The following is a 23,539-nucleotide window of genomic DNA, read 5'->3' as shown; positions in this document are numbered from 1 at the left end:
GCCATGACAATGATCAGGAACTTACATTATTTGTCTTTAACTTCAAATCAGTTTCCTGGGGTTCAGACTACCAATATTTAATATCTTGCATTTAAAAGAGTTAGTTAAGAAAAACAAAGTAACAAAATATACTTCAGCTAGCACCTAGAAAGGGTGAACTGCACTAAACAGACAACCTGAACAAAAGGATAGCTCAGAAATCAGCTGGCCTCAACTAGAAAACTGGGGGAACCAACGTTTCAAACAGAAAATTTGTGAACCATCAAGTAACACAAAATGAATAGGAAAAGAAAGAAGCCTTGTGATCATCCAGCCTCGATTCTTTTAAAATACAGGCCGCAGGATTTTCCTCCTGTACTTAAACACCAGCATAAATCTACCAAGAAATGCCAGCAGTCTCACAAAGTTGTTACAGCCATGAACTATTGTCAACATAAAAAGCATCTTTTTTAACTGGAATTTGTTTTGGGTAATGGAACTTTCTGTATCTCATTATGCTAGACAGAAAAGTTACATTTTGAATAGATAATGCAGTTGACTGAAATACAAGTAGATTTGCCTCTTACTAAGAAATTTTTTATGATTTGCATGCAATCTGTTATGAGTCTCATGTCCCAGTCCAAACTCCACGTAAGTCGTAAGATGATCAGTGGCCTTTCAAAAGAATGACTTGAACAGCATTTGGAAGTCAAGTTGATCTTTGAGACTTCTGGGAGGAGAAGACAACATAGAGTGTTAATCTGAAGTGGAACTACCATGGAGTCGTTTCTCAGCTTGATGCTCTTTTTGTTTATATGCTTAAAATTGGGGAAAGCTAAGAAAAAATGGCAACAAAATATAATCAACATTTTAATACAAAGACTTGGTTGAGAGGTTATATTTGTATTTAATATAGGTGAAAGCAAAAGCGAATGGCAGCTATTATGGCTTACAAAAAGAAGAAAGCATCCTGACACTATGGCCAGCAGGTTCCTGAGCTCCACCTGGTAAGCAGTATCCAAACAGGGAAGCACTCATAAGGGTACTTCAGCTCTGAACTGCAATTTCAAGTGCAACTTCACTAAGTACCTTTCTAATTGCTAAAACAAGAAAGCTCTGTATTACCTCAATGAAATAGAGCGTGACTATTAGGTATAGGAGAAATCTGAAGTGGGTTTTACAAAAATGAGGAGTATATATTTTCCCTTTAGATTATGAGAAGACTTAACTGACTACAACTTACTATTAATGAAAACAGTTTCAAAACAGCAGCAAAGGAAAGTAAAGCAAAGAGTTAGTTACAACATTTACACTGTGGTTCATAGCCATATGAACACAGACTAGCACATTAAAGCTTCAAGTTTCTCCATTCTTTGCAATAGAAACTTCTGAAGTACTATAAATGTGTAGGAAATAAACATATTATAAGAATATGTTCAGTTATATTCAACGTGTGTGATTATAGCCAAACGATAGAGTAAAAGTACTCTTTCAAACTGCCAAGGAGATTAAGGAATGTGATACATACGCATAGAGAAGTTTATATTCTACACACAGCTAAATCTTACTGCATTACACCAAACAAGAATTTCAAAGGAAAAATTGAAGAAAATCTAATGATACCCATCTGATTAACCTACAGATACTCGTTTTGAAAGCCTAAGAACAAAGCCACCTGGTACAATAAAACGGTCTCATGTTCACCCTGGAAGCATGTGTACAGTTTGATGGCTCCCAGAAAGATTGGACAGTATTAGAGAAACCTGAACGACAACCTTCATAGCTCAGACCAGCTTCTGAATGTAAGACAGAGGGAAATACACAAATTCAGTTCACTAAAAAATCATCCATTTTACTTGCACACACACTTCAAGCTATTGTGTTATAAAGTCTGCAGCTTCTTTTGCTGCAGCTCAATTTTCTCATCAAGTGTTACCATAGCAAATGCAACATCTGATTGAATGCCTGATAGTGAATGCTTAATAGGCAAATATTGAAAAAAATGTGTTTTCAGTGAATGCTCTGTACCATATTTCTGTATTTCATCTCATAACCATGCGTGTGAACTTTTTAGCGCTTACTGCAACGCTGTAAAAATCACCAGCTCTTTTCTGTTGATCATTTTCCCATCCAGTTTTTAAGTTAGAACAGCTTTCTACTGACATTGTTAAAAAGAAACTTGCCTAAAGGCTTACATTCAAACTCAGCAAATCATTCAAATGAAGGCAGCAAAGGAAGTGGGAGGGCATGAGATGCGAAGACTGAGGTCATGACAATAGTTTGGTCCAGTACTACTCCCTTTTTCAGATAGTTTTTTTCCTTGCATTTAGGAAATATTTTGTACCTGTGAAGAGAGTTTTTCAAGACTGTGCAAATTAACAGAAGGCAAATTTTATGAATTAAAGAAGCAATTGTTCTTATTGCTGAATATGGTAGAGGTACTACCTTGGTGATAAGCTCAAAATCTGCTGGCAAGCTGTGTTTCATTGATAACATATGGGATACTGCAACATACGAATAGACAGCAGCATAAAAGCAATCCCACTGGGAAAGTAGCCTGGACACGAAGTACACATCAAAGCAAGTTTTATGAAAAGCTCTCTTGAAAGACAAAAGATCAAGTGCTTAGCACTTTGGTGATCACAACCACCTCATCTAAGCCCAGTGAACGGAATACAGAGTTAACTGATAAAACCAGGAGCTATGAGAGCTATAGCAAGACACAATCATATGAGCTTTCAACAGAACTGCAAATGCTGTTATGTCAGTGCCTCAAAGCTTTCCTTTAAAGCTTATGCTCAGTCTAAACGAGTAGACGTAAATATCTATGGACTCCTAATGTCTCTGAAGTGATCTAGTTTGTTGGCAGAAACAGTATATTTTTAGATACAATTTCCTAAGACCGTGCCCAGAGTAGTGCAGTTCACCCCTCTGAACCATACGTTATCTTTGTTATAACACAATTCCACAGCATTTGAAAAGCTCTTGAATACACACAGTAACTATGTTCTTTAAAAGTCAAGAGGGACTCTAAAAGAATCTGCAAAAAGATCAAGCATAACAGATATCTAACAGGTGTTTTACATTGTATACACTACAATTCTAAACCAGCCAGTCAGACGTTTACTGACAGAGCATACCAAGCACAGTCATAACTACTTACAACAGCAATATTCACTGTCAAGCACCAATAAAAAATTACATTCAAATCCTGGGACGCATGAACAACAGTATGACTAGTTTAAAAAATAAATACATAAATAAAATAAATCATCCTCTCTCTTCCCAATTGCTTTGCTTGTAACAGACTGTAACAAAAGAAACTGTTTTGCTTTTGTACATCTTTGATGCAAGGCAAGTACCCTTCTGGAAGGCAGGGCTGCCACTCTTCTCCATTCTACAGGGTAAAATTGGACTCATGTCTGATCACAAATCACAACAGACTCTTGTGATATCCAAAGACCCTCTGACAAAACCCCTATTTTATTCTCTAACCCTAGTCATTGTTTGGAAGCGCAAAAGTTTGAAAATTTCCTTTTTATCAAGCAAACAATTAAACCAAGTTCTTATTTAACTTCTTTTGCTGAACTCAGTGTAGACGGATGACTGATTTATTCTTCACAAATCCAAAGGTAATGAAAAAACAGTAATTCTGCACCTCAAAATTTGAGGTCTGAGTTTCTGAGATGACACAATCGTTCAAGGAGAGGAACAGAATTTAGTATAGTCCATCAAAAGCCAAAATATCAGAAAACACAAAGCAAGAAAGCTGATTGGACCCATCTATCAAACAGGCATAACCATATTTGGAGAATGTATTTTTTGCTACCCAAACTGAAACCAAAAGACACCAGATAACTTCTGAGTACAATCCACTGAGTTCACACTAAATAAGCTGATACTGAGATAGCAAAAAAATGGATTTTTTCCTAAACGTTTTCCTTAAAAAGACAGCAAAATGTAAGGAAAATATTCTGGGAAATAGATGAAAATGGAAACCCTATTGGGGTATAAATGGACTCCTTGACTTCCTAAGATAGTTAGGAAAGCTATCAGTCAGTTTAAAAACTCTTCTTGGTCTTCTTGCCTTGTAGCAAAACAAGTGGTTAATTTATTAGTATTTTTAATCATTATTACTTTGAAAACTTTCTCCAGTAATTCCAATTACTAAAATACCTGGTATTCGGCTACATTACAAATCTGAGTTTACATATAGGAGAATGAAAAATGATAACTAACAAAAGAATAAAGCAGTTGACGTAACAGAAGTGCTATATTCAGCTGCGGTATGCCACACAAGCCAGGTAAAACCCAAGAAATCCTATGAAGGAAACTGCAAGTCTCATGAGAGGTGTCAAAATAGCTGGCTTCTATAATGTTGGAATTCTTGCATTTCGCTCTAAATCATCCAGCATTCACTTAGCTCAGAAAACAGAAACAGACTATAATATAATTCCATTATGGGGACAATTCATTTGAAGAACTAAATGTAGCTTCTCAAAACGATTAGACCCCGTAGAGCAATTAAGCATTTCTTCTTCCAACAGCAGGTTGAGGAAAAAAAAAGCCCACGTCTGCAAATTGGAAAATTTGAGTAATTAAGTGGAATAGTTCAAAACAGCCTTTCCAGCAGTGAAGATTTAAAACATTTCTATAACACTACACAAGATTTGCATTTCTTCTTAGTTGTTGTATTTTCTAGTCACTCCCTTGCCCTTCAATAACTGAAGTGCGGAGAGGGAAATGGTTACCATAAACCCCCGTTCAGAGAAAGCACCTTTAATGAGAAAAACATTTAAAACTACCATATAAGACACAGTTCTACCTATCCGTTCGTAACTGATCAGGTCCCCTGTTACGTATTAAAGAAGAAAAAAGAGGCAAATCAAAAGAAGAATGGATAAAGACTGTAACCAAGAAGTTCATAAAGAAATGGGCTGACTATCACAGGATTTGACAAAAATACAGTAAAAGTAGGAAAAGAGCATGAGCAAGATGCAGCAACAAAGCCATGGCATAAAACTGGGAGAAGTCAGCATAAGACGGCATAATATCTGGATTTATTCGGCATGCTACGCTCAAAGCAAAAAAAAAAAAAAGGCAAAACACATTTGGTTTGAACTTGATAGTCATAAAAGAAAGAAACTAAGCTCAGACTAGGGACTTTGCTTATTTATATGATCTCCAACTAAAACAAAGGTGTTTCTGGAAATAGTTCTGATTACTTTCCTTGAATAGCCAGCAGCCCTGTGACAAAGTATGTTTTGGAGAATGTTAAGCAGGGGTATGAGCTCTTATTTCGCATAAGGCAAAGATCCCAAAATCCAGGAGCTGTGGTTATATACAGACCTCTGACATCTCCTTAGAATCCAAGATTCTGATGAATGTTTCACTTAGTGTGATACACACCTTTACAATACTACACATACAGGAATACTTGCCTACAGCAGTACAACACTTCAAAGCAAGATCAAAGCAGCTACATCTGCTTGTGCCATTTTTAATTTTCCTATTATGCTTCACACAAACAGAAGGGACATTCACTGGATACCATGAAATAACACTCTAACAGAACACATCCTTTTCTATATTAGTTCCTTAATGATTACCTTCCAATAGCAAAATCAGAACTGTAAAATGTTAATTTATGAGTTATCTTGCTTACTATAGTTTCCTGAGAACCTAGTATTTCACTGACTTTGTCTCCCTTATCATTACTACCTTTTAATACTGTGTATTTCTACCTTTGGTAGAATTTTTCGCCAAAAGAACTGCCTGCCTTTAGAGACATAACACTAACTGGAAAATTAATGGGCAAAGAGCTGCTATAATTGTAGCTCAGTATTTTCCAGTAAAAACACACTTTCTGTCCTTACCATTACCTTATTACATGTACCTTGTATTAATTATATTCTGTGACTGTAAAGCAGACTAGACATGTAGGAAAAACATTATTCTCAACTACAAGAAACACAATAATTACTCCTCATACAGTCTGCAATTTTAACAGCTTAACAACTCTCCCACATGATATATTCTTGCAGAAGAATGTATTTTTCTTGAATATCCAGCAATTTAAAAATGGGATTTGGATCTATAATCACTTGGTTTAAAATAATTACAAGGTATGTATCTTTTTTAAAAGCCTGATTTAATTTAATAAGAAATCACATGGGACATCAGACTACAAAATACTGTTGTAGTACCTAATGCTCTGTATCTCTATGGCAAGAATACTATTGGTATTTATCATCTTACCTTGCCACAAGTACCAAAATGCTCTCACAAATGGAAACTAGTTTTCCATACCATTCACTAGAGTTCATTCCATAAAAGTAACTTCAGAGAATACTAATATTTTTTAACTCTTAGTATTGCAGACACTAATGAGTTTTAAGCAGCAGTCCAATACTTGGAATCTGTCCCATGACTTCAACTCAGTACAACTTCCATTTGATCAAGACTATACATATTACATAAACTTACTACTCAAAGTCAGCCATCAATGTTACATATTTGCAAACAGAAAACATGCTTCTATCATGCTTAATAGTTGCTTATTCTTAAACCTATCTACTTTTGATTATGCCTTGGGGTTTTTTTTCTGAAGATTACTAGTACAATAAACACATTTTTACTACAATAATTTCCTCACAGGAATATTTCGATTTTATCTTTACTATTTTCTCATTTCATTCACGTTCTGTAATAATCTATTCCATTAAAAATTTCCTTGCTGATATTTCTTGCCTCATCAAGATCAAAACCTGTAATTAGTCTGTTCCTTTCCAAACTGTGAAATGTCTCATTCTGAATAAAAGAGGAGGAAGATATGCACTATAAGGCATTCCAAATTCTTTTGAAGTGATTCAAGTTGTTTCAATAAATAAAAAGAAATAAGTAAACATAATAAAAAATGTCCAATGAAACCATAAACAGAAAACATTATACCATAATGGACATAAACTACAGATCATTTCTTTGCGCTGTAGCATCTGTATGCATTTTCATTTCCTCTCAGAATGTCTCACTACATAAACTAATATCCTTCAATATAGGATTCTTTAATCTGAAGGGGAAAAGGAGAGATACTGACTTCTGGAATTTCCACAAATGTCAAACCAGCACAGAGTGATTGATATTCTGAGCTGGAATTAATTCATGTCATACATCAGTATACTTGCTAATCAGACAACAGAGTGATTGATTTTTTTATGTAATGAGACATCAACACACAGGTTAAATCTAGCTGGCATGAGAATTAGAACAGGAAGAGAATTTTGGAGTCACCATCATGGGGTCTTAATACTAATTAGGATTTCTCAGCTGTAGTTTTGTTCTAATGTTTAATAAGGTAGTACCAGCAGTAACACACTTGACATACTAGCAGCCTTCCCGTATGTATGAGATGGTTGTGATGAAGGCTCTAAACAGAGGTGCACAGTAGTAGGATGAAAGACAATGGTCATATACTGAAATATGAAAGGTTCTGCCTGGAATGGAGGAAACGTTCTCACCATGAGAACAGCCAAGCAGTGGCACAGGTTGAACAGAGAGGGTGTTATTACCCTTGGAGATTTTCAAGGTCTGACTGGGTATAGCCCTAAAGAACTTGGTCTGATCCCCTAACTGACTCTGATTTTAGCAGAAGGTTGAACTGCAGAGACTTCCTGGAGACCCTTCCAACTTGAATTTTCTGACAACCCTATTATTTTTTGCCATGTACAAAGAAATAGCTTCCTTCTGCTCTTCTGAAGAACGGTGTTCAGGAAATGGCAGTGACTGGCATCAATACTTCTACTGCAGAACCTCTGCAAGAACTTTTTCTTAAAAAACACAGATGTCAAGAAAAATGTCAAGAAAATGGCCTTCTCATTCATGATTTATTCTTATATCAGCAACCACTGATGGTTTCCAGGTTCACTCTAAATTTGACAAGTTCTCTGGGCCCTCCCACAAAAAAACAACCTTTCCTTCTGTTATCTCTGAAGTTTTGTTTTGTGTGTGCTCTGAACGCCCCTCAGAAAATTAAATTCCGAGTTCCTATTATGCAGCAGATTCCAGACTTATGTTCTTCCTAGCTTTCTTGCCATAACACTGAATTCTAGTAATTTAGGCTCAATATTCTCTATTGTTATTTGAAAAAAAGCCACCCTCTCAACCACCCTGTAGAGTTTTTCACCTGATGTAGTAGTACCTGGCAGTTAGAACAAGGCAAAAAGACAGCCTACCTCTCTGCTATCCAAGCACAAGAACAAGAAATAACATCAAACTAGCAGCTGAACAAACAAAACAGGTGCTCTCAGTCACGGCTTCCATCGCTATTTGTGCAAATAAACTACAGACTCTGGAGTAAGGGCACTATTTATAGCTCTAAGCTTAGGTGTCTTGATATTTGGTAGCCCACCAACATACGCAAGAGTTTGTTGTTAATTTCAACATACACACTGAACTGATCTCTCCTGCAATTCTGAAACAATTCAACTTAAGAAACTTATATACATTTATATACAGCTATGGATTTCATGCATGCATGTATTCCTTTCACAACCTACTGGGGTTTTTTTATCTTTTCTTTTTCTTCCTCACTGTACTGTTGACAGCATGTATACATTCACTTTCAACACAACAGACATCTAAAAAGTCTCATGTGGATCTTTAAGTATATTAGATTCTTTAGGACAACATTACATATCAAAGTTAAGCTCATATGAACACCTTAAGTATACCTACCACCATTCTTTCACCAGAATACTGTATGTTTCAATTTCAAAGCTTATTGTTGTATATTAATTAGACCAGAAAAAAATAAAAAAGCAGTCATAATTACAGGTTTCAATGCATACTTTCCATGACAGTTCCTCATTTCAGGCCACAACAGAACCATTGCTTCTGGCAGAGGATTTATTCAGATACTCAGCAAGATAAATCTCACTGATTACGTATTGAAATGATAAAATGTCCCACCTATCTCCTTTCAGTGCAACTCAGTTCATGACTTAAGAATATCACTGAAAATTTTTGCTGTAAGAGGAAATAACACCTTATACATGACTATATTAAGCTTAAAAAATTAAGCTAAAGAAGAAATTGTACTTAGGTTGCTTATCCATGCTGCTTTTCCATCTGAAATAAGAGCTGATAATCTACCAGAGTTTCACAGAAATGCACAACATATAAAAATAATACTATTTACACACTGCCTTCTGGGCCTATATGAAGAATGAGGACACGTGTGGGTAGTCACCCACACAAGACAGTAGACTGTTTATACAAGTTTCATACAGCTGTGTCCTGCCACTCCCAAGCAATTATGAGAATACACTCCTACACTTTGACTTCAGACAGAAATTTCAATTCATACCCATCAAAATGAATGCAAAATTGGCCATGTTATATGGAACAGAGATTAAATGTCAGTATGTTGAAAGGAAGTGATTAGAGCTGAACAACCTGCATTACCACTAAACTTTGAAATGTTGGGCTTTTGTTGGCTTTTGTGTTTTGGAGTTTGGTGGCAAGGGAGCAGGCAAGAGGAAAAAAGTCGTTTTAAAAACAAGGGTATTAGAAAGGCAAGTCACTTATTTTAGTCTTTTTCCTAAGTGGTTAAAAGAACTATGCAGCAGTTCCACAACCCTTTTTTTATATGTACACCTGGGAAGAATACTGAATCCTGTTACTTTCCTCACTGTTACCCTGATGTGGTTTAGACCAGATGTTTAAATGTTACAGTATGTACATTTTCTTCTCTTCTTCCAAGGCAAAAGCAAAATAAGAGGAATATTTGACTTCACTCCACAAGAGACCTATTTAATAGTTTGGCGGTTATGTAAGTAAAGGTAGCTTGGCTAAGTCAATGTTGACGACATACAGAACGACATGATCCTAATGAGTTGGAAAATATTGGCTCTCATGAGATTCAACCAGATGCTACTGCGCTGAGAAAGCTACTGTATTATTGAATTTCATTTTTATGAGGTAAAATTTATTATTCAACCATTAAGGTATCCCACATGAAATCTTGCATAAAATAGTTTTACAGTTACTTTCTGGAAAATAGATTTTATTTTAACTTTAAGACATCATTTACATGAGGGATTCAATGCCTATTTGATCACCTTCAGTAGAGAAATGTAAGGTCTGCAAGCAATTTTCCCAAAAATACCAGATTAATGGAACCGAACTGTCAACAAAATAATGAACTACCTGAACAGGACAAGGAAAAAGTGGTAGCAAGTTCCAGTTTTCCAGAGTAAACTAAAGCCATCTGTGACTGTGTATGTATTTTCTTGGCAGGATGAAATGGTTAGAAACTGAGTGCTTCAGGTACTTACTAACAAATAATGGAAAAAATACACAGTAAAATTACTCTATAGGATTAATCATGCTCAACCTTCGAAAGATCTTACCTGGTGCCCTTTTCCCAATATTTTGGCAATTTTTACACTTACTTTTTGTTTTAAAAATTGTATAATAAAAATTGTAATAATATTAATATCTATACATGCAATAATGTAGAAAGCATGTTGTATTTCAAATTCGTATTTGTTTCCACATTTACACTGATTGAAATGCAAAATCAGGATGTTTCACAAGCATAAGAACTAACATTATTTAGCTGACATGTAACATGCTGTTGTGCTTGTATACCAAAAGGCTTATAAAATTAAATCAAAACATAGATTTCAGAAGAGTTACATGTGGCTTGAAGACTGCTTTTGTGCTATTTTTTTATTTTAGATGTAATGCATTAAAAAGTTAGTAATGCTTTTTCTTGAACCATGAAAAAGAGCAAAAAGCTGTTTGCAGCTGTTTTACTTTCTGTTTGTTATGCTGCATTTTGTCACTTGTATTCCCATCTATTTTAAGTTTGCTATTCTTTGTGTTCTTGCACAACTATTTCAGGCAGTATCCATCAATCTTGAATGAATAGGTTTTATCATTCAAGTACAAGCAGTAAGTTTAATTGTTTATTTTTTTTTTTAAACTATCTTGCCTTCTAAGAACCCTAAAAAGAACTTTTTGCAAGTAGAAATTTAAATATATGGATTACAAAAAGTGCAATTGCAATGAAGGGAGTTAAGTGCTTTCAGAAACTCCATGAAATTCCACATAACTTACGATTAAAAACCTGCTCTTAGCAGAATTAAATCGTCTCAAGCTAAGACAGACATAATATTTAAACATGTTTATAAAAAATTTCTAGTGTAAAAATCATACATCTTTCTTGACATACTCATTTTGTCTGTCCTCCACAAGTTCTGAGCTCAATCAATCACAGTACTGTACACATCTTTTACTGGAAGTTTTAAGAGAAGAGACCTTACTAATACGTATGACAAATACAAATTTTAGGTAGTACAGTCACTTCATTTTTACAGTCTGTCAGAAACCAAACACACACAACTTGCTTTTGAGACTTCAAATTTCATTATTTTTTTAGACAGCTTGCCTTTGGGCAAGTTAATTAAAAGATAAATTCTCAGATGATCTAATGAAGACAGCAATCTAGTAACAAACTAGGGAATATTTGACCAAAGTGTCTTTCTCCTAGAAGGAAAAGGTTTCTGAAGAGCAAAAGAAAGAAAGTAGATGGGGGACAGAAGAGCGTTAATCTTCAAGCAATCTTCCCTTTCTGGTATTCCATTAATCTATTACCAGGAAGAATTTGTAGAGGATAGAGCTCAGAGAGGTTGTTTTGAATCCCTAGACCAACTTCAGCTTCAATTACCTTTGAAAGAAGTTTTGGAGCAAGATAACATTTCTGCTCTAGGTGAAAATTTAGGACAGAACCCCAGATACCAGCAATAAACTCTGTTCATATGTTTGTGGAAACACACAGTGCAGAGCTCCCTTTTTAAACTAGATCCATAGAAGGTCTTTCAGCTGTTACCTAGCAAACAGATCCCCAAAGGGGCCTTTGTACCTTGTGAGCCTCTCCACAGCAGATGAAAGAAAGGGCCAATAGTCATGTGTTCCTCTCTGAGGTTTCCTCCACTCCTGCTACTCATGTGTCTGTATTTGTCTTCCTATTAATTTTTGGGTTTTTTAACTTTTACTGCTTCTCTACTTTAACTCTTTCTACTTTTCTACTTTAACTCTTTCTACCTGCTTCTTCTTGTTTTATCTTTCTCTGCAGCTCTCTTCCCTTTTTATTAGGTGACCCTCTTTCTCCTGTTTTTCTTTCTTTTCATTTTTTCTTTTTTCCCTTAATTTATCTGTTCCTCTCCTATACAGCATCCTAGCCCATATCGTAAGCCTATATTGTAAGTTTCAGTGATAAAGTTTTAAAACTGGAAGAGATGGCTGTGTTGGAAAAAGCATACAACTATGCTTTTAACATAATTCCTGCTAAAAAAAAATCTTTGCTGAGAGGTTACAAAGGTTTTGGTATCACTTTTGAGTTCAAGTAGTATTGAACTGATGTGTTAAGGAAGCCCAACACTCTCAACAGCACCTGACACAAAGCCCCAACAAAGACATAAAGAGCTCAGCAACAAGTGTTTCAGTCCAATAATACTCTTCAATCACACACAAAAAGTGGCAATACAGTCACACGCAGCTGAGAAAGTAGTAGGCTATATAAACAAATGGCAAACACATTTGAGACTAGCTATGTGGAAGGAGCTACCCAGAGAAGAAAAAATTCAAGTCTCAGTATATTTCAAATTTGGTAGAATAGATCTGGGTGGGTAGCTAATAAATAGCCCATTTCTATAAGAAGACACATTTCATCCACAGGTAATAAAACAAGCGTGATGTTGCACTGAGTATCAAGAACGCATAAAATCCTGTGATCCTGCCTGTAGCAGGCAGATTTGCTGGAAGCCTTGGGATAACAACAGACCACTAAAAATAGAAGGTAAATTACATAAGCCCTTTTTTCTTTTTCCTTTTTGTCAGAGTAATTTCATGTGTAGGGAGAGCTTTTTTATTTATTTTTAACAGGGGAAAAAATCTGGATAGAGACATAGCTGTTTGCCCTGCTATAGCTCTAACTAGTTAGAAATATGGTTTTTAGAAGTTTGAAAATGTAAACACAGAAGAACATTTGTGCCACTGTATTAACGAAACACATAGCTTATAATTCTCTGTAACAGCAGAATGTAAGCAATAAATTTCAAGAAAAAGATTCCCTGAAAAATGGATAAAGTGAAGGAAAGGGAATCTTTTGAGCATATTGTTGATTTTTCCTGCAAGAACACTACAATTTAATATAAACATAATCAGAAAAAGAAAAGGAAGGCAAGAGCAATAAAAAAGTGTTTATACTTCCATTATTTATACTAAATTAATCAAAGAAGCAATCAATCCACAACACCATGAGGATGGAAAGCTATTTTCTTGAATTATTACTTCTGTGCATAGCCAAAAACAAGTTGTGCTCAGAGGGAAAACACAATACCATCAGAAAAAGGCAATATTTTCCTTGAGATTTTAGGTTACACAAGTAAATCTCACCTGTTCACCCACAAAGATTCTCAGAGACACAAGGGCACGAGGAGGAGCCCAAATACCTTATCAAGCTACTGCCAGGCCCAGCACACAAGCCACATAAGGCCACTCTGTGTAAGCCCAAAGGAGCACCAGGGCATGCAGTGGCAGGCAAGAACTCAAAACAAGGACTCCCAAGAAACATTCATCAGTTTTTGTTTTATGTTGGAGAAACTCAGTTGAATGTAAGTAAAAGTGTTTAACAGATGTGCCGTGTTTTCTGGCAAGTTCCTTATTGACTGCATTATCCTCATATTTACTTTGTAAAAAAAAAAAAAAGGAAAAAAGAAAGAAAAATTACAAAAGAAAAGCTGAAATTTCAACTTCCCTGTGCAAATATAGTCAAGTGGTTTTTTCCAGATGCTTACATGCATACACATTACTGTTAAAGTATGTGGAAGCTGACCCTAATTACAAGGATGACTTTCAACAGGGCATGATACTGTATTTTACACAACAGTATTCCAACAAAAGTTTGTAGGCCTACAGAATCAACTCAAAAATTAGGACAAAGGGATTGACAGCAATCATTTCATAGCCTTGAATGCAAAGCTGCCTTCAGTCTAGTTAATGCCAAGCACAACTACAGAAGTGTAAAATTTACCAGGTGAAACATTAAGCCATGAACAAGAGAAGATCAAAACGAGTGCATTATATTGTTCATTTACTTTATTTGAAGTACTTAAAATGTGTGCTCCAGATTTCTATTCTGCGAAGATACTGTTAGCAGAGCTGTTTCACAGTCCATTGAACTGACAGACTGAAACACGTTAAATAATAGAATAGGTTCGTTTGAAATCGTGCAAACCCTAAGTGCATCTGAAGTGATCAAACAACTGTATTTTCAGATTTCTCCATGGTGTGGATTGTAAACCTGCTACCTTCACAAGTACCAGGACTTGAAAATAAAATGTCACAATCCCACTCTTAGGTGACCCACACAGACTGAAGGAATGAAGACAAAAGTGACTTTTATGAAAAATGGAAATCCTAAGCACTTTAAACAGTAATTCCAAGGGTTACACAAAAATACAGCAGTTCTTTTGCAACATTAGATCAACACAGATTTAACTTCAATAAACAGGTGAAGTGAAAAATAGAATGTAAAGGGTCAAGAAAAGCAGGGCTGAAATACCTCCAGTGGTCTAATCCACCACTCCGCTTCAAATCACAGTTTTCTACACCTAAATCATTCTCCTAACACATTCTCCAAGATTGGCAATGCTGTATATTCCAAAGTATCTGTTATTCTTGTTATGGGTTTATTCACAACAAATAAAAATAATAGCTCTAAATTATTCTAGCCTGCATAGAAATCTTAAAAAAAAAAAAAAAAAAAAAATTCTGGATGACCTTTATGTACCTGAAAACTCTGGTTTCCTCTGTAAACCGGTCAAAATCCTTAATTTATTCCCAAAATCTATGGGTGTTTCACAAAAAGATGACAGATAACAAGTTTCATTATTTATGTAATCATCACCAACACTTACATATCTTCAGCAATTTCATAACAGTTAAGTAACATTTATTTATGAAATAATGAGAAACATCTGCAGCCCTTCTAAAGAATTCAATGTATGCCATTGATTAATAAAGCCCTTAATAATCCAGTTTCACCTTTAAATGATCCTGAAGTAATAACATTGTACCATATAAGGTAGCAAAAGTGGATGTTTCGGATGAGGGAAGCATGGAAAAATGATCCTGTATGAGAAAATTAAATGCATCCAGAAATTGGTGCCAAGGAGTGAGGCTGGGTGGCTTAGCTTACATCCTGGATTTTAAATATAAGCTATAAATACCCATATACACACAAAAAAACATTCTGTCTGTTAGCCACTATAAGTAAAAACCTGGATTTAAAGGATATAGTTGTATGCATGCTCACTAGCAGTGCTCTGTATCACAATAAATATTTAACCAGAAGCATCATATATTTACCTGAAGTTTGGAAAACCTCATTCAGTAAAGCTTCATTTACCACCACTGAACTGACATTCCCAACAGGATGACACCAGCTCTGATAAATAGTTTGAAGCAGAAGGGTTTGAGCTCTAGTTGCTTGAACTGTCAAATTAGGGAGCTCAAAAATGCATTCTGTTAGTGGGACATGAGCTCGCTTGGTCCTGTTTAAAATAATAAAAGAAAAAAAGGAAAATCATTACTTTGGCACATAAAAATAACCATTTTAAAACTTAGTCACAGAATATCAGAGTACAAGAAGTTAGTTTGTAAGGTTGAAACTGTGTGCCTATTAGATTTCATCTTGTAAGAGCTGATTCAACTGACACTGAAATGAAACCTAAACAGTACTTGTTATATGATTTAACTTTATATCTCCCTCAAGAGCATAACAGAAAAAAAATCACATATTTTTATCTAATTATCTCTTGGTTTTAAAATATTCAATAAAAGCAATTCCATGTGCTCCCACCAGAAAGAGCTACTAAAAATTGTGCAGATACTAAAAACACAGAAAACATTTGTTCAAAAATTGAACGTTCCGGGTTTTTTTATTTACAAAGCTTACAGTGCATCACTAAATGACATATGGCTAGTGACCCAAAAAACACATAGACAATATTCATACATCCAAATACAAACAAGTCCACATTCCGTATTTTGCTGACAGAGCTCATTAAGTGATTCTACTATTTTTCAATACCCTTTATCTTTCAGCTGGGGAGGAGCAACAGGAGGAGACAGGCATTTGGTAGGGCGAAGTAAAGGACATTTGTTTGGGAAATAAATTCCTCTGTGACAATATAATCCACCATTTACAAGAATGCTTTACAAAAACTATAGCAACATCAGTAATTTACTTTTTCTTCCTAATATACACACCATTACCTGAAATAAAGCAACAGACTGATTTTCTACATTCAACAAAAACTATAAAGGTTCTTTAGCCATGTCAGTTTGGAGCCTTTTCCTGTAGCATGTTTTCAACATTATCATTCTTGCCCTAATCACCTCCCACTTCATCACTGAAATTTACTTCTTCTGTTATTTAGCATTATTTTCTCGAATGTCCCACATGGCAGGAGGGTTGGAACTAGATGATCTTAAAGGTTGCACCAAACCCTAACCATTCTATGATCCCATGAAATAAAATCACTGATGCACATATTAACTAATTCTCATTTTGAGGAATCTCCTCCATTAGAAAATTTTAGGGACATGCTTTAAGCCCCTTAAAAATAAATAGTAGGTTAATGTTCCACTGGAAATCAGAACCTCAAATGAGGCAAAGCTGCTGATGCAGCACACAAAATCCATTGGCCCTGGAAAAAAAGCATGCTTCACCAAAATACTCATGGAATGAAAATGTAAAGACATGCAGATACTCAATGACTCTTCAGATCAGCAAAACCTTCCAAGGAACTCTCAGAAGCAGCCATAATACACCACATCTCCTATCTAAGTCCAAAAGAAAATTCTAGCAGCTGCATGACCTAACATATGTGAGGTAGTACTAGCAGTAGAGACTCTGCAGGAGGCTCTATGAATTCAGAAGCAAGCCATTCGTGATGCTCAAATTCTAAAACCTCCAGCAGCATGAAGTGACACAAAATTCTGGTAACAAGGAGCAGACTTCTTGAACATTCTGCATCTGATTGGGAGAGTGGGTCTTCACCAAGACAACTGTGAAAAGGAAAATACTTCATCACTTCTCAGACCCAGGATCACTATGCTCTAGATGAAGCAGCAGAGTAATAAAATATTCTGCTGCTAACACTTTTGGCCCATAAGCTGCAGATGTGACTTTAGGAAGCATGGTTTGGAAATAAGCATTCTGAACATCTGAAGACATCTTTCAACTACTATGTTGACACAGTGGTACAGCTAAAGATAACATCATCACTTTCAGTTTAGACTTGGACATACAAGCATTCACTCTAAGTCCTAAACAGAGCACCTCCCTTAATTCCTTGTCAATACCAGGAAACAGCAAGGTGAAAACCATTTTCTCTGGACCAAGAGGAATTATTAGGGTTAGATACCTAAGGTGTAAACAAATATCCATGCCTAAGACCGTGGTCTAGAACCTTTTAAGGAAAATTGAAAGAAAACAGCACATGTAGACATAACAGAGATCCATTCATTCCAGTTTTGAGGATTATAAATGAAATGTCTCTGCAGGTCACTGTTTCTGCCCACTGCTTATAAAGGGACATTACAATATTCCTTAGCTGTGGATGTCTACACCACAAATCAAAGTGTCAGATAAAGCCCATCCACAATAGCCATTGCTCCTCACTATTTTAATATGAAAATAAAAACTGATTCTTATGAAAAAAGATACTCATGAAAGATTCTCAGAAAACAGATGTAAATACAGACGAAGGACAAAGAACAAACAAAAACAGATGTTGTAACCTTCTGTAATAGTAATCAGTACTCTTCAGAATGAGGTTTTCCAACCTCATAAAGCTGGGAATCAGGATTACCTGTCTCAAAAATACTGAGAACCGGGAGGAAACGAGCAACAAGACTGCCTCTGATTTGCAACTCATTTGAAGCTAATGACACAATTATACTCCCAGCTTCAAATGCCATTTGCAGAAAAAAACATGGATGAAGGAAAAAGATTTCATGTTTATATGGGAGAACTCAGCCTTGCGTCTGGTAGTAGAAATTTCTTTCATATGAACAAATACCATGCCCCACAACACCCCCACAAAAAGACTGGTCTACTGTTTGAATAAATCTGTCTTTGAAGTTTGAACCTACCTATAGGTACAGCCTTTATTGCTAGAAAAATCAAACCTCATTAGAGGCCTTTGAAGAAGAGACCTTGTATTAAGCCTTGTTTGGTTGGTTTGTTTGGATTTTGTTTGTTTTAACAGGAGTCACGGATATCAAACAGCAAGCTAGAACAAGGAAGTTACATATGCTTGTTTGGGGAACTGTGCATCTCCCACCTGCCTCACCTGCTGACAGACAGGTACAGATCTTTCTGGAGTACATGACCAGACCACATTCCAGGCTCTTTTTCAGCTTCAGCACAGCATGACACCATGACACCAAAAGGGTAGGAAATATCTGTACAAAACTCCTGAAGCTCTTCCTGTTTCAGTTTGAACATACTGCAAACCTTTCCTGACAATGTTCTTCTCACAAAAAGTACAAATCATAGAAAAGAATGCATCCAAACACATTTGAAATTAGCTGGTGTAAAAAAATCCATCTAAAAAATGCATTTTTTCTAAACATCAGAAAATTACCTATTCTGAAAATTAGAACTACTTTAAGGAGAGATGAAACAAAAGCTGAAAATAATATCAGTATTAAGTCAGGCAAATAGAGACAGACCACCTGGTTTAAAAAAAAAAAACCAAAAAAACAAAAACAAAACAAAACAAAAAAAAAAGAAAGAAAGAAACACCCCAACCAAACAACCAACCAACAAAAACCACCACCACAACCACAAAACCACACCACTAAAGAAAAACACTTTGACTCAGACACCCAAAAGGAATAAAGAGCCTGGAGCATATTCTGACTATTTCTACCACACAAATGCACAAGAGGACACATGATCACTGTCTTGTGGATACAATTAGAGAAAACATGCATCCCATTTCAGCTCTTCAGATACACAAAAAATGCTCTGTGCAAATCCACACATATGCCTGTAGCCACTCAAAGAACAGCTCTGAGTTCTGTGAAAAGAACAGGTGGAGATTACAGTTCTGCAACATCTTCTGATGTTCATTTCACGTTAGAATTTAAACTTGTTTTCCTAAAATTTCCTAGAGTTTAAAGCCAAGCTCAGTAATTTAGCAATTTAAGAAAAATAAGTGTGCATGAGTAAAGGAGTATAAAAGGCAATTCTGTCCTTAGGAAGACCTACTCCTGTGAAACAAAATGGTATACATAATAAGTAATTTATTTTAAAGCTTAAGATTAGACAGACGGCATAACCCACTTCTTTTACACAGAACTGAAGTTGGAAAACTAGATATGCATGTTACAAAAACTTTTGCAGGCAAAAAGAAATGTAATGCATAGTGACATCAGAATGCTTCCTGGTTTTTTTTTTAAGCCAAGTACTGTAATCCTTTATTATTTATCTCATTACAAAAGTGCAGTTATGTTTTTCCTTTCTGGTATTTTTTCCTTTTGTTATCCTTTCACACAACACGTTCTCTATTTCCCCCCTCTTATTTCTGAATACTGTTTTGCAGGATGAAAACTGAGTATTTCAGAACAAAGTGTCTGAATATTTCAAAAGATGTGTGTCCTAATGTAAAATTGGGAAGGAACAAAGGTAGAAAAAATTTTTCAGCAAACTTCAGAATGAACATGACTCTGCAATAAGTCCATCTAAACACATTTTTATTAACAAATTAATGTCTTTCAGAGGGAAACTGAAGAGCTGTGACAATCACAGCATATAATACAGCAGTGCAGAAGATTTGGCTTTAAAAGTCTGACTATTCTACTAATACACATTACAGCTACTGTACTGACCTATGCTACATTCAAAACTTAAAAGTTTCACATAAAACGGTCCCTTAGGAGTAGTAACAGCATATGAATTTTTTTTAACAATATGCAAATTCTACACATACTGTACTTTAAAAATCCCATAGGAATAAAGACTTCTGGTCCTTTTCAGATAAGTTTGGAGGAATGGGAAGTTGAAAATAAATCCTTTTTTATAGGAAAAAGCATCAAGGCAGGGGAAGCATTGTACCATGTGTGCAGCAAATGTTGCTTAAAGGAAATTTTAACTAGACCCGGCTAATGATGAAAGTATAATTATAATTCAGGATTTATTATAATAGTTTTGAAACACAAATAATGCATTTAAAAGATCTTAAAATGTAAGTTTGCCACCAACCTGCACCTGTTAATACGGAAAATACATCATTAATAAGGTATTGAGCTATATTTAACCAAGTTTTATGACCCAAGAGATACATTTAAGTAGTAAGTGAAAATACAAGTACAAATAATTTTTTTCAGTAAACCAAGTCAGATCTGTGGTTCTATACTGTATCATTAAATTTGCATTAAACAACTTCAAATCAAAACTCTTCACCATATTAAAAAAGTTGTGGCACATAGTTTGGGTCTAAAACTACTGCTTAAACTGCATTTTAGAACTGCAACAACAATAGGAATAATTATTTCTCAAGTCTTTATACTCAAGAGTTAAGATGCAGTTCTGAACATATGTTCATTTAACTGAACAGGTTAAAAAACTACCAACTCAAACACTCTTCTCTAGGGGAAAATAAATCCTAATGTAACTAGCAGGATAGGCTACTCATTAAAGCTGAACTTGGACAAGTTCCAGAATAAATTTAAGGAAATATGATCAAGCAAGTCTTGCTGTGTAGTGGCATGGAGTGAAAATGAATCTGTCCTAATTAAATGATTTTTAAATACACTTTGGCTGTACTCAGTTTGCTGACAAACTGTAATACAGACTTGCTGAAATATTTGAATAAATCTGGGATACCATTAAAGAAAATAGTTTTCTTCGCTGTTTTTGAATGAAAACATGAATTGGTCCTTATTATACAGCATGCATAGGCACCCATATAACCAATCCACATAGGTTCACAGGCCTGTTATGAAATATTTTCAGTTTGTAGACTTTAGGAACAGCAACTCATTCTTGTAAAATCAACACCTCTGAGTGATTGAAAGAATATAGCGGCGAACAGCTGGGTCCAGAGGTTTATACAGAGTCCCTAACTGCAAAGCTGGAACCTGCAAAATGCTTGAAAAAATTTGATTTTTGTTATTACTCATATCCTGTACAGTAAAATACTATTAGTTCATTTTTTCCAAAATAACAAAGCCAGTAACCTGCTACTAGAACCTAGCAATTGTGCCTTAGAAAAACCTGAATGTAATTTGAATGCCCAAATAATTTCAGTCAGCATTTGCATACTTTCCCTCTTAGGCAAGCAGAAAGTGTATGCTGGTTTTATAAGACATGAGCAAAGGCTTCATCTACATACCTACAACAAATCTGTATTTCTACTTATTTTGATGTTTCATATCAATTTAAAAAATAAAAGTTTTGATCCTTTTCCTTAACATTTAAGTAACTACTATTATTGCAAAGGAAACAATGTCTAGATACTTAATGACAAATATCAAACCTCTGAAGGGAATATGTAGGAAGGGAAATGGAACTATTATTGTTTGAAATGACAAACTGAAGTTTCTGCTATTCACAAAAAAACCCAAACATATCACACGTCCACATATACTAACACAATTTTCAGCCTTCAGAAAGTGACATAAAATTATTCATGCTAGTGGACCAAGTTAGTTACCACAAAAAAAAAACCCCAAACAATTAAACTTGCTTTAGAACACTTCATTCCAAAAATGTCTCCAAAACTGATGTCTTCAAAACTTCTGCTCCTCTATAGACTTCACTAAAGGCTGCCTGGTATCTTACATCATCTCTTACATGGAGAATTTTCAGGAGCTGCAGCTGCCTTGGCCTCTTATTCGTAGGAAACACTGTAAATCATACAATTTATTACAAGGGAGAAAACAACGAACTTAAAGGTTCACCAATTTTTTTTTTTTTTTTTCAGTAAAGCAAAACATTAACTTGGTATTGCTGAAAATTTTACATATGGGATTAGAAGAGAAGAATTGTATCATTTTAAAACAGACTTCTGTATAGATTTTTTTAATACCAGTTCTGAAATATAAATTGTCAGTGATGAAAAAACTTCTGCAAAGTGTTCAGTCACATGCAAACTTCAATAAAATCTCCACAGATTTCCTTGAAACAATTGTGAAAACAAAACAATATAGGCAGAGTACAAACTTTTAATATGGCTTAGAAAATGAACAGAGGCTATCCATTCTCAATTCTCAGTACAGTGTGTGTTTTAATGGAACAATAAAATTCAGCTTTATACAGTGAAGCAAAAATGAATGCATATTGCAAGAAAAAAAATCATAATATCAAAATATATCTGAAAGGAAGAAACCTTGAAAAAAAAAATCTCTTTTAATGGAAGAATGCACAACTCTGGACATGTTAGAAGCTCTAAATGTGGGTTGTTTTTAAAATCATTTAATTGATTTTGTCCCACCTGGACATTAAAGTTATGACCATTAGATTTAAAATTATGATTGCTACATGCAAATAATAATACCGTGAAGCAGCAAGAAGTGAGAAACAGTGACCTGTATTGTAACCTGCTATGAGACACCATGAGAAGAAAGTGTGCAAGAAAAAAACAAACACCTGGAATGTGAAGGTAAGAAAGTTCTAATTTCCCCCAACATGATTTGAGCTGTACTAAGCATCAGATGAGTCTTTTTACCCATGGATTAAAAGTTTCAGAAAGCAGGCAAGAAAGCAGTCTGTGATCACTTCTAGCTAGGTCATTGCCTATGTGCCTCAAAATGCAACAGATCTGAGCTAAAAATCTGTTGACACCAACAAGGGATTGGGGGTTTTCAGTCTTATTTTTGGACACATGACAAACTAAGGTGGCTGCTGAAATTGCAATACAGGAACATGTTAAACCTGCAGCTGCATTAGAGAAACATATTTAGGATGTTTAGATCAAATTCAGCTTACTGACTCATCAATGGGACAGATGCTAGGGATCTGAACTGCCATCACATTGCAAGTGGATGTCAGTGACTAATTGCTATTTCTTTCTTTGCAAAAAACTCTTTTTCTAAGCACTAGTTAACACATGTGTCCAGAAATAATCATTAAAGTGATACAAGCAATCTATAAAAGAATAAAATTACAAGTTCCCTGCTCCGAGGAGATAACAAGCAGACCTCAGTCTTCTTTATGTACTTAAGTTGTTCAATGTGTGTAAACCATATATATTATGCATAAAGTTACATCTTTAGAGAACTGCATCTTCAGAACTCCACAAGGCGTGGGGTGGAGATCTGAAAAAAAAAGGGATAAGAAACTTTCCCCATGGAATGCCCTCAATGAGAATTCAGGACTTTTTTAATAACTTACACTTTAAACATCCAGTCTTTCTTGACTTCTCCAAGGAGGCCTAACTTTTTTACTTGGATCTAGGAATCCTCCTGTTGTTGATGG

At 35.3% G+C, this 23,539-nt stretch overlaps 1 protein-coding gene across 7 annotated transcripts in view; it reads right to left on the bottom strand.

Annotated features, from left to right (window-relative positions):
• Nucleotides 1-23,539, bottom strand: part of VPS13B (vacuolar protein sorting 13 homolog B) — a 438,036-nt gene that overhangs the window by 322,460 nt on the left and 92,037 nt on the right. For 6 of the 7 annotated variants that reach the window (XM_048287162.1, XM_048287160.1, XM_048287161.1 and 3 more), the window contains one exon: nucleotides 15,415-15,599. In XM_048287162.1, the coding sequence (XP_048143119.1) occupies nucleotides 15,415-15,599 (185 nt within the window). Of the gene's footprint in view, nucleotides 1-15,414; nucleotides 15,600-19,854; nucleotides 21,970-23,539 lie in introns of those variants that run through there. The other variant, XM_048287167.1, reaches the window with a different exon arrangement.

The sequence above is a fragment of the Corvus hawaiiensis genome, chromosome 26 (assembly GCF_020740725.1).
Source record: "Corvus hawaiiensis isolate bCorHaw1 chromosome 26, bCorHaw1.pri.cur, whole genome shotgun sequence".
NCBI lineage: Eukaryota > Metazoa > Chordata > Aves > Passeriformes > Corvidae > Corvus > Corvus hawaiiensis.
Note: the sequence above shows the minus strand (reverse complement) of the source record. Positions and strands in the feature narration are given on the sequence as shown.